Source organism: Anguilla anguilla, chromosome 13 (assembly GCF_013347855.1).
Source record: "Anguilla anguilla isolate fAngAng1 chromosome 13, fAngAng1.pri, whole genome shotgun sequence".
In the NCBI taxonomy this organism is placed as follows: Eukaryota; Metazoa; Chordata; class Actinopteri; order Anguilliformes; family Anguillidae; genus Anguilla; species Anguilla anguilla.
In genome coordinates, this window is record NC_049213.1 from 17,360,183 (window position 1) to 17,373,223 (window position 13,041).

At 40.4% G+C, this 13,041-nt stretch overlaps 1 protein-coding gene across 1 annotated transcript; it reads right to left on the reverse strand.

The window, feature by feature from the left end:
* Positions 1-936: 936 nt before the first annotated feature.
* Positions 937-4,439, reverse strand: si:ch211-222l21.1 (prothymosin alpha). The gene is made up of 5 exons (XM_035388991.1): positions 4,245-4,439; positions 2,786-2,872; positions 2,176-2,239; positions 1,965-2,050; positions 937-1,824 (listed from the first exon to the last, which is right to left on the reverse strand). The coding sequence occupies exons 1-5, from the start codon at positions 4,290-4,292 to the stop codon at positions 1,756-1,758; spliced, it is 354 nt and encodes a 117-aa protein (XP_035244882.1). The 5' UTR covers positions 4,293-4,439; the 3' UTR covers positions 937-1,755.
* Between the last annotated feature and the right edge of the window lie 8,602 nt (positions 4,440-13,041).

The following is a 13,041-nucleotide window of genomic DNA, read 5'->3' on the forward strand; positions in this document are numbered from 1 at the left end:
TTCCATAAAGCTTTTTTAAAAAATAAATAAGGAACTTTATTTTTTTATTTTCTTTCATTTGACGTTTGATGCTTTCTATCAGTATTACAAATGACTTCATTTTGTGAAATGCAGATAAGTTTTATTTTTTATTTAAATTAATTTGATCTTATAATAAAAATCAAAAGCAGTTTAAACACAGGCCCCATTTATTGTGGTGAAAAGCTGTATTGAAATAGAGGCGGACTCTTCATAGGGGATAAGGCAGCCGCAATGTATACTGTGTCAATTTAATGAAGTATAGTGGGTGGAGCTTGCATGCACAGTCCTACATAAACTCCACAAAAGATTTGTTTTGTTCCAGTTGCAAGCTAACTGTTTCGATAGCATGAGACAGAGTTTGAAAATGAGCTTTGTTACTTCAGCCTGCTGGCCCTAAAAATTCCTCAAACAGAAGACTTCTGTTTTTCATCTACAACTTAGGACAACTGCAGTTGACCTAATAAGGAAAGAATAATGATTTCACTTTACATATGAGAGGGGAGGGGTATGTCAACCTTGCAGTTTAATCTTTAACCAATAGGGGACAGACATTACTGTGGTCCAGGAAGTACTTTTATTTTCTTCCCCTGAATAAACTTTACGAAAGGCCAGTCATTTTTACACAAGAACTTTAACCAAATCAAATTTCCTTGCAGTACAATTTCTGCACATCCTAACTGACGTGGATTCATTAACATTTCTTTTCCAGGTTACCTGGAGTTGGGACTGGTTTGTGGTTAGTAACCACTTAATTTTAAATATGTCAGCACTAAACATTTTATAAAACATAAAACTAAAGAAGAGCCCTTTTTGGATTGCTCTGAGAAACCTTGGATGTGCTCAACTGACCACATTACCTAAAAGTGGCCTCATGGTGAAGCTATAGGGTGTAAAGAAAGTCTCCAAACACTCAAATAAAAAGACTGATTTATTTATAATCCAGAACCAGAATATACAAAGCAGTGGTCAAAGCATCAACAAAACAAAAAAAATTAACCGTAAAAAAAATAACTGTTCAGAAATGTAAGAGGTACACCAGGGCAGGGTGTGGGCTGCTGTATGAGGCATTTAGAAACCTAAAGTTGGTCATCCTGACCAAAAACCAAACCAAATCTGTACACAGAATATGAAAAGCAACTGTTCATAAAGATCACAAAACACCCAAAAACCTTAAGATTTAAAAGGGGATAATAACTACAGGTCTCATCATCAGGAAAGCCAATGGTTTTTATCATTTACAAACAATAAAGGACCATTAATGCACACTTGCACCATTTGCTGATTTAACTACTAACACAAAAAAACAAGGCTGAAGAATTATCCCCACAATAAAACTCATTTTTTGGTCTCGAGTGAAATTGAGGTCATTTTTATAGTGTATAAACAGTAGAGGGAGGACACAACTGTTGAAAGAGGGTGGCAGCAGGTCAGGTAAAGTAGAAAACGTGCTCAACAACGGTTACTTATACTTTTAAAAAGAAAAAGCACTGTTTTTTTTTTTTGAGTGGGCCCCATTTGCAGCAGTAATAAAAACTGGTCATACGGGGGGACCAATAAATAAGATTTTACAAAAAAAGGGCCATGGTGTTACAAAACTCCAGTGCAAATACAATATCTGAGGAGCGGGAGGTGGGAGGAGAGAAAAATTTCTGTAAAATGTACACATGAAAGCACAGCCTTTTCTTTGCCAGGATACCTCCACGGATAAGGCTATAAAGGTGACAGGCTAAAGTTCTAGGCTTTCACTTCAGCTTCTGTGGAGTCACCGTTCTCTGTCTTCTGCTTTTTCGTTTCAGCCTTTTCCTAGAGGGGGGAGGGGCAAAAATGCAAGTGTAAGATGAAGATAAACATGAGCACAGACAGGGAGAACTAAGAAAGACTAAGTTGAATGTGTGTGTAGAAGATGTTTAGGAAGGTGAAAGAGTGCCACTTATAAGACCCACCTCCTCCTCAGCTGGACGTTTCACAGGGTGTCCATCTGCCTCCTCTGCCCCATCTTCCTCTGCACCCTCACCCTCCTCTCCCTCTCCTGAAAACATACAGACCACATGACTTCCTGAGGGAGAGTCACCAAAAAAAGCCACACACAGGTCCTCAGAGGTTGCAACACGGTTGAGGTCACAGCCCTTAAAGGTCAAGGCTGAGGTGTCTCACCATCCTCATCCTCATCCTCTTCATCCTCAGGGGTTTCCTCTTCGTGGTCTGCACCGTTTGTCTTCTGTGGATAAACAAACTTTTTCAAATAACCCCCTAGTGGTCTGGAAAAAATCACACGTACCATTTCACACTCTAGTTCTATTATGTGGGCCATAGCCATCCAATCCCCTTTCTTCTATATTTTAAAATAATAATTACTTTCAGTTTCACATTTGTCTGTTTTGCACATAACTGTCCATAATGAATTCCATGCCTTAAGTGAACTCACAGTTTGCAAGGACAATAAAAAAAGTAACACATCGGATTTGATTATCAAATTTAAGGGCAAATCAAAGGTTAGGTCAGTGTTCGTAATTGTAAATAATATACAAAAGAAGTGTAAAATAAAAATGACACACTTGTGTGCCATTTCACATTGTACTTTGATCAGCCAGACTGTTAACTTTTCTCAGCTGAGTGTTTTTTCCTAGACACACATCTGTGCCATCTCAGGACTCACACAAAGAGCTCAAGGGAGGAAGAGGGGGAGGGGTCAGGCCAACACCTGCGCACCGCAAGTGCACAAGACAAAGGCCTGGGGCCCAAGAGGGAACGAAGCCACACTCACTGTGCCATTGGCAGGTGCGTCTCCACTGCCGTTCTCTTTCTCCACCTTCTCTGCCTCTTCTGCCACTTCTTTCTTCTCCTTCAGATCCTTTAAAAAAAATAAAAATAAATAAAAAATACCAGCGTTTGCTTCAGCATCTACGACTCATGGAAACGGGCAGTTACCACACAAAACCAGTGAAGTGAGTTTGGAAACACTGAGCGACCAAAGACTTTCCACCACCCACTCTTTCCAAATGAAGGCCGTTCTAAACACAAAACCTCAATTCAACTTGACTGCCTATCCCATTACAGTAAGAGGACTAGCCAACTACGTATGCGGAGCCCTGCACTCCCGCCCCCTCACCACCCGCCAACTAACTGACGTTAGCTCAACCACCACGGCTGAGTAGAAAATCAGTAAACGGCGCCGTTAGCAAACAGTACGCTTGGGTTTGCGGGTGGGAGAAAACTGTACCAGCCTAAACTAATTCAGGTGTGCTCTCGGCTGGATTGAAGTATTAGCCGTCCGCTTTGTGTTGCTGTAAAATCCTCTTATACTATCAAATAACATCGGATTTGAGATTTAAAGGACATCATTTACTACCAGCAAAATTAGGTGACCTTGCTACCATCAATACAAAATACAATATGTGGTGTTGACTATCGCTGCGATTTGGTACCGGAAAACAGAACTGGCGCGCCTCTCGGCCGAGAACCTGCAGCGCGTGCTCTACTCGCAGACAAAAGAATCCAAAGAAACGTAGCTCTGAACTGTGCTGTATATGGTGCGCGCGCCCCCTCGCACTGAGGGAATAGACGCGCGTGCTTCCCGCCGTTTCGCCGTGCCTACTCCGGTGGGTTTAAGTTTTCGGTGGCTCGTTTGGTTCCAATCGAAGTCCGCAAACGGCACGGGAGTAAAATACAATATTCACCATGGAAAAGTTAATTCCCATTCCGAAAATGCGCATTTACAATGACTTTTCAAAAGCAACTACTTGCTAGATATGAACAGTTTAATAGGTTAACACACAAAGACGCGATAATTAACGATTTCTGGCACGAGATAGTTTATTACCAAGGTAGTAAGACATTTGCTGGTCAAATCGCCACAAGCATTTCTCCACAAAGAACGTCTTTTTCTAACGTCACTTAAGATAAACGAACACAGTACTTTAAGGAACTGGTTACAATACTCAAGAGCACGTTTAACCCAGTCCCAGTCATATAAACCAGCTAGCAAACTGATATAGTCAGCTACTCGGCTAAAAACGACACGATAAATGACTATGTTTCAACGAGATGAAGAAACATTTAGATCAAATTAGTTACATTACAGTAACATTAGGTACCTCCAACCTCTACACACTCCGTCATTAGCAAACGTATATATTAAATAGGTAATGACTACAAATAATTTCCGGGCTATTAGCGAATTTATTAGCAAGGCTGCTTGTTACATCAATATAAACAAAATTTACCTTAGGTGTAACCTCGGTGGTGGTCGTGTCAACTGCGGTATCCGCCATAGTTCGATAATGTGGAGAAAATTATATAAAGCTTGCTGATTTGCCTTACTGTATTTGCAACCCCTTTGTTGGATGGAGTTACCGGCTAGGAGGAGTGAAGAGGAGTGAAACAAATTGCTTTCAACCTAAGAGTTGAATGCAGTCAACTTGAGAGAGCATGTCAAAGCAACATGCAATTGGGCAAGGACAAGAACTAAACACTATTTAAAATTTTCTATTGGATAGACTCTTGTCAATCTTGTTGAATTAATCCCGCCTTAGAACTCCTCCCCAACAGCGGAAGCCTCTAGCTTTCTAATTGGCCGAATGCAGCAGAGAGCGGACCGTTTCATTCGAAGTGAAAATAAGTTTGTCATTCATCATTTGTCATTGTATTTTGAAACCCTCACAAATCTTCATAAACAATGTCTTTATTAGGCAAGCCAAGTCCTGTTGACCGTTAATCTTATCACTCAATCCAAGATTTCGGAGGTTAGCCTACATTACATTTCGTTCTATTTGGTAACCAAGACCATGGATGTGTATCACCTTTAAAATTAACTTCTGCTTGCGAAAGCTTGCGCGGAGTAACGTTATTACGTTTTTGCAAGCAGGACTTCCGTCTTTAAAAATTTCAGGACAAATATTATATAAAGCACATTTCACAGTTACAAATATGAGAAAACGTATTACATTATAACTAGCCTGCCAGACAGTTGTCATAATAACACAGAACAGTGATCGTTGGCAGACGGTTTAAGTTATTTGAATAGCAGGTAGGGTGCATGTATGAAACTTGTTAGATTAAGACGAGACATATTTCTCTTTGACTATGACTTTTACTTAAAAATCAGTTTTTGCGTTACTGGAAAATTATACATCCTTTGTGTACTATGGACATGCACTCCCCGACAGCCCAAATAACAGGGGTGTCAAATTACAGTTTACGGTGACTGTTCTACCAACCATTCATCAGACCACACCTCCTTGGCACCGGTTAACCTGGAGCACGTGACACAAAATCAAAAATTTGTGTACAGTCGCGGTATAATCCTTATGGATAGAAATGACAAAAATGAGTTACATTACATTACAATCACGTAGCAAATAGGCTTAATCTTATTCAGAGTGATTTCATACTTAAAAATTTGGAACATCAGATGGAGTCCCGTCAGGCCTCGCAGTAATACAAAGATAAGAACAAGGTGTATATAGTAATATTCACTTTTCAGTTAAACTTTTGTTGAATGACCATAAATCAAATAAATAAAACCACCATAGCAATTGGAGGTGGATGTGTGGTGCTGTCTGTTTTAAGTTCATTTTTTCAGCGACATTTCCAATCGAAGAACTGGAACTGACTCAGAATTTAATGTTCAAGAGCATTGTGATGAGCTGAAGTAAATTTATGCACATTTGTATAATAGGGCTGTATAGGTTGTACTGTACTTGTGTTTTAGTGGTAGCCAAAAAGATCAGGACTCCTGATCATCTCCTGTAGACATACTGTTCAGAAACAAGAGTTCTTATTTGAAGAGGTTCCACAACCGCTGATTTGGTTTTTCATTTTAAGCTATTACACTATGTTAGTTGATGAAGTAGAGTAGATCCGCAAGAGACAAAATTGAATTTTGAATATTAGACTTGTAATAACTGCATTAGTCATCAATAAGAAAGAGGCCTGGAATTATAAGGGTCATAAACATTTGTTTTGGCATCCATGAGAGAAAAACAAATGAAATAGGTTGTTCTGATGAATATGAGAGGATACATGTCTGTGTAATTATTCACTTTTTGTCATTGTGGCTGATGTCAGTGGTGTCATGTGAGTGGTTCTTAAGCCGCGTGTCTGTTGTGTGTGTGCGTGGCTGGGTGCCTGCTGGCAGGCTCACGCACACACTGAGAGGGGGCTCTGGGGTCTTTGTTTACGGCCACTGTTTCATTAGCATGTTTGTGGGAGTCATTGTGTTGCAGATGGAGACCGAACAGGCAGCTGTTCCATTCAGGACAATGCAGGCCGGCCCTCTGCAATTTTTAATCTCTTCATCCCCCACATATGCCCCCATCCCCTCCCTAAAAAATAAAATAAATAAAAAACCATAAGGCTCAATAGCCCAAGATTGTTTTAACCTTCAGTGCCCCTGCTTTGCTTGCTCTCACTTTCCATTTTTAAAACTATTATTTTCTCACCACCTTGCTAGTTTTATTTCATACACTAGAATGAATGAGCTTAAGAATATATTTTGTGTGAACAGGCCATCCAGGCCATCTAGGTTCATGTTTTTGCATGCTTTATTGAGAGAGTATCCAGCACTGTTTCAAGTCTGGTCTTGAACACTACAATGTTGTAGATATCTACATTTTTATGGGATGGGAGCATTTTGTCTCAGTTTGTCAGAAGAGAAAAAAAAACATGTGGGCCAAAATGAAAACCACAGTGAATTACAGACACCACCACAACAACTGACAATTGACAAGACATCCAGACAGAGAGCCTGAACTGTGTAAAGCCTTCTTATAAGAAATATAATATATAAGAAAATATTATAATAATTTTATAAGACAATTAGTATCTGAGGCAATGCAACACCAATATTATTTTGTTTATGTATTCTGAATTTAAAGTCTTTAATGTCTGATTGTTGCAGTTCACCAAGCCACCTTCCTGCATTATGTACACGTGTCCAGTAGGGGGCAGTATTTTCACTGACACCTCCATTCAGGTGTAGGGAGAGATGACTGCATTTTGTTCTCCATACTTTCTTGGATCCGATCTGCCTTTTAATACACCTTGTTTTTTTCCTCATCAAGCCCTCTCAGTGCTTGCAGATGGTGTGTGCCCCTGTCACAGTCAGTGCAATACTGTACCCATTGTTTCACCAATTCAGATGCAAGCCAGGATGGAACTGAAGACCAGAACTGGAATTCTAGCCATCGGAGTGGATTATTGTCATTGTTGCTAGTTGACAACATAGTCATATTTTCTGTTGCTGTCTTTTTTCTGTACATGTTGTGGGCACGTAGGAATCATCCCCTCAAGAATGAAAAATAAATAGTCTGAATTATAATGGAGCCAATTTCTTTGTTCTTAATCATTTATAGCACTGTAATATAAACATGTCAGAATCAACCATTACTTTTCAAATAATTAAAACGTGATTTCCATCACAGCAGTAGCCTTTGTACAGTATGTCTCACTAAATTGTTCTCAAAGCTTTCTGTTCCTCTGGCAGACAGGAGGTTAGGCTTTACTTGTGGTATTCTGAAGGGTCAAAGAGGATAGTTGACTCATTTCAGATAATTCAATGTTTTTCCTTCAGAGAGAGTTAATTAGCCAGGTATCAACATGTTGTTCTTTACAGAATATTTGTTGCCTTATCCTTGAACATCTCTCTGTGTTTTCCTGAGAGTAGTATGAATAAGCTAAAGTAGGAGGAAGTATTTAAAATGTTTGGTATGCCTTCTCTGTGCATGTTTTCAACACGTATATCACACGCTTTACACACGAATACATTAAAAAAAACACCTCGTCTGTCAGTACTGTGCCGCATTGACCAAACTCAGCCCCTTTAACACAAACCAAGTCCATCAGCTATTCCAGAAACAAGTGTCTCATTTAAGCCAAAAGTAGGGGTACCTGGGAGCTTAATACACTGTGTAAAAGGCATTGTGTGATTTGAACTGTAAAAGCTATGGTTGGAAATACCATTTTCTCTGTGCAACACTGTAGTCAATTATGTAGCGCCCCTTGGGGATGCTAGCCACAGTCAGCCCTGGCGTTGGCACTGGAGTGTTTATTTTGCTCTCACACAGACTCAAGAGCAAGCGTACACAGAAACAAATTTGCATCAGAGCATCTTGTACAAGGAGACAAAAATGGCCTTAATTTGCGGAGTTGACAGGTGTAGCTGGTTAATGTGTCAGGTCCCTCGGGTAGAATGATCCTGAAGCCAAGATCGTCACTGAGATTGTTAACAATTGCAATATATCCAGTGTTAAACCAAACACATTGTTACGGCATGTGTGGCATCAATACAAGAGAGATTTGTGCCAAGACTGCATACATTTCTTAAGTACCATGGACTAATACCACAGATGGCCTTGGAGTTGACATGGAGCTTTCATCTTTTGTTGTGAGAAAAAATGCACTCCATTTTCTTTCCTTCTTTACAGTGATGAAGGAAAAATAAGTTATCTAAAGTCCAGAACAGTCAATGTCACAAAGGAAAGAGGGTGCATGACTATACATTGTGTCAAGCAAGCATTTTAATAAAATCTCAACCTGGAGTGTCAACTGGTACTGAGAGGTACATTACAGCCTGCCTGGAGGAAATGTGCAAGAGAACAGACTGATGACAGATAATCTTCAAGACAAATTCATTCATTTCGTTGAAGTGGTTGACTGTTCTCTGCCATAGGAAAGAAGTCTCATAGTGTATGTTTCTAAACTTGAGCACACATCTGTCTCTGTTTGCAAATGAGGACCATCTGGGGCACAGAGAAGGAAGGGGCACAGCACAGAGATATGTTCATCTCCAATCCCTCTGGGGCATGGAGAAGGAGGGGGCACAACACACAGACATGTTCGTCTGTAATCTAAGGCTCACAGGCTGCAGATAAAGACCGATGGTCCATGCATTACTCATTCCTTGTTGCTGGAAAATGAGTGCTGGTGGAGAGGAGAGAGCCCTTTATGAAGTCATTTCCCGTCATGGTTTTTCTTTTCTGGTGAGCCTGCCACCTTCATTGGTTTCCATGGCGACTGGAACTCTTCCAAAAATTGCCTGCTGGTCTTTAGCAGATTCCTCAAAGGGAGGAAGGGGGGAGCATTTGGGCGGGGGGTGGAGGGTGACGGCGGGGGGGGGGGGGGGGGGGGGGAGGGTGTGGGGGTGGGGGGGTGGAGCTTTTGGACTGGGGGGTTTGTGGGGAATGTAGTCAAGGGAGAGTGAAAAAAAGAATGGTGGGCAGGAACAGAAATGTTCTGTTTCTGCATTCTCTTTGACATGAAGAATAAACGTCCTTTATGAGCCTGCATGTGTATTACAACATTTTCATTTTGTTCCATGAATATGATAATTGTTTCATGTGCACCAACTGTCCTTTCTACTACCACCACCACCACCACCACTACAACTGCTACTACTGCTACCACTACTAGTACTACATCTACCACCACACTACTACTACTGCTACAACAACCACCACTAATACAGCTACTACTACTACCACCACCACTACCACTACTACTACTGCCACTACAACCACCACTAATAATGCTACTACTACCACCACACTACTACTGCTGCTACTACTACCTCCAATACTACTACTACTACCAAAACCACCACCACCACCACCACCACCACCACTACTACTACTACTACTACTAATAATAATAATAATTATTATTATTGTAATCACCATTGTTATGAACATCATCATAATAAAAAAATATCATAGTATTATTTGTATATAGATTTTTATATTTTTATTCTCTGTAGAAGGTCTTATCCAAAAATGGCTGGTGTGGGTGTTGGTTTTTGTTCAAGCTCAGCAATATGACACAATTCAATAGACTTGATTGATCAGCGGATAGACAAACATACTATAGAGACTTGAGGGAAATCAACAGATTGGTCAGTTTTCTGTCAGCCACTTTTTGTCAGGTTGGGCGAATCTAATCATAAGAGTTGTGGAGGTGTTAAAATGGGATTGGACCCTGTAAGCTTTAAGTGTGTTCAGAACCTTTGATTGGTCATGCATAGTGTGCTCAGTCTCAGCTCTGCCTTTAATCTCATTCTTCTGCTCCTGGCCACTGAGATGTGGGATGAAGGTACAGGACCTCCAGGCTAGGCCCATCTCCCCTCTTCCAAAATGTAAGTGTTTGCAAATCTTGCAGCTCTTAATACTGTAGATTTTAATGGATGTCTTCCATTGTAGTCTCCTCCCAATATTTTTGTTGACCCATTGACACCAACAAGACAAAGAATAGTGTTGATGACAGAACATAAATATAGGCAAATCTTCATAAAACAGACCACTTCGTATTGTGACGACTGGCGATAATGACACAATTATCATGCTGAATGTAACTCTACATATTTCCAGGCTGCCAAGTCGAGGGCGGCGGCGCAGCGGACCTCTCGGTGACCAAACAAAGGGGGGGGGAATATTCCACAGCTACCTGAATAAAATTGGGACAAAAGAGTGCAACCTGACCCAAGGAAAGGCAGTGAGGAATGGGTGGGGTGGAGCGGGGGGGTTTGTAAAGGTCAGAGCTCAGGATTAGGAGGGGAGGGGTCAGTGTAATTGGAAGAATCAGTGGGGAGTGCTCTCCAGGTCAACTCAGCTCTTTTGTTACTAACAGCGGTATTCCAAATGCTGTGAATGGATTTCCCATGGTGCCGTGCCAAGTCTAGCAAAGAGTCACAGTGACAGAAAAGTGTGTTTCTGGATGAGGCCAAATGATTGTGTTAATGCCGCATGCTGTGGGGAACGCAGAAAATGATGGCTGCAGTCAGATCTGTCAGTGTCTACTGCCTTCCCAGAATCCCGTACTCTGGAAAGACCCTGAACAGCTGACAAGACTGTAACCTACAAGCTCTGAGATTTCATCAGTAAATGATAGCATTGATCTGCGTTGAATTAAAAAGTTTCATAAGTTTTAATTACATTGCTTAGAGTGCATATTTAATAAATGGTTGTGAATTAATGCTAAGTAGTCATATGTGTTGCTTGAGCCCAAAACCTATTACCCAGTTATACATACTGGTCTACATGTGACCACCCTCTTCAACACAAAAACTGGATCAATATAGGAAGAATAATAACCTCTATAGGCAAATTCTGTGCAGAACCACGCAAAAATAGTCATTATTAATCTAAACCAAATTGACCATTTTAGTCCTGCTCAACATATATTCAAATACATATTATTTCAACATAGGTTCAAATATAACATTACATTAACTACATTACACAATGATAAGTACAGTAGATTAACATATGATATAATGCATCATTATAATCACTTGCAGTTCAAGTCAATGTACTCAATCATGTAGCACAGTCCTGATCACTATCAGTACAGACTTGCACAATGCATTTATAACCTTGATCCTGGAGATCCAGTGTATAGGCTGTATGCTGACATATGCGCTGGAAATATACTTGAGCTACCATATTTTTCATATTCTGAACTCAATTATCTTTGTAGCTAGCTAATACTATAGCTAATACTATGATGTCGTAGCTGATAAGCTGTTAAGCAGGATCTTTTCCAAGCTACTGTTCCACATATCTTATTCAAAGAGCAACGTGTTTCTTCAAACTCCCCTTGGCCCCCTAGGTGTGAAGTTGATATCAGGGAAGACTCAGCCCACAAATATGTAAGCATTCTGTACAAATGGTGCAAAACTGTCATTTTCATTTTTCATTCTTAATTATTTACTTTAATAGCTTGCAATTCTAAAAGGGTGCACTTTCTCAACACACCAATATAGAGCCCAGCAAGATGGATAAAGTGCTGTATCTTGGCAACACACGCCTGTAATCCCTGTCGTACATTTCATGCAGGAGAAGTAATAAAGATTCTGACAGGTTACAATAGTCCTGCAATATTTCACATGCAGACAAATGGCAAAAGAAGATTAATAAACAGATTACTTATTAAGGACATGGTGGATGATTGGTTCCAAACCCACTGCACATGAGCACAGCTGAGACAGAGAGATAAAGAGGCGGAGAAGAAGAGAGTCTAAAGTCCGCGGAGAGAGTGTATATCTGTAACCTGAGACTTCTACAGCCTGCTATTTTTGGTGTGATTTCCTGAGCCCCATACACCCCCTCCCATGAGTCAAGACAGAGACAGAGACAGAGAGAGAGAGAGAGAGTGGGGGGAGGAGGGGAGAGGGAGGAGAGAGAGAAAGAAAGAAAGAGAGAGAACCTATAGTTGCACACACCACCTTTCTCCACTACCTACATGACCACACCTCCCCTCTCCACTGTGAAAATTTCCAGAAATTCAGGGCCATGACTGTGCCTGGTGCCACCCATCACTACACACCTTTCTCCTCACCTGTTCTTGCAGTGGGTCCTCTCATTGGCTCTGTGGCTGTGTGAACTCACCTTTGGAGCTGCTCATTGGTCAACACTCACACTTCTTTAATTAATTTTTGAATTTATTTGTCATGAATGCAATAATTGTAGCCTAATAATAAAAAAGATGACTGCATGGATGTGCATGGATCCATATGTAGTAGAGCAACACTAGTGTTCCAGACTGACCCCACACTCATTCTTAGTTATTACCAAGCCAAGTATTGGGACTTTGCTGTACTACATGTGCATTACTGTAGGTCAAAATAATATTTTAGTGTCATTAATAATTGACATATATTGACACATGTCCCAGTGGGTCCTTTCCTTACATCTGTAGAAAAATTAGTTCTTCCTTTTTATGTGTTTGCCTGCAGTGCTGAAATTAACAGAGGATGCTCATGGATAGCGAGGGGATGGGCATATGGACAAGATTGGGCAGTCCAGATTGAGACAAAAAAAAAAAAGCCTGGAATAATTGCTGATTCCATAAAAGCTAGGTGATATATGATCACAAAGACTTGGACTCCATGTAATGTAACATAATATAGAAAACAGCGATATTTATCTTGGGGTTTAAAAAATTTCAAATACATGAGCCTGAAATGATTTTAAAAATAATTATTTTTTGTATGATAATTTTGTCCTTTCCTTCTAACATAGTGTGGTGACC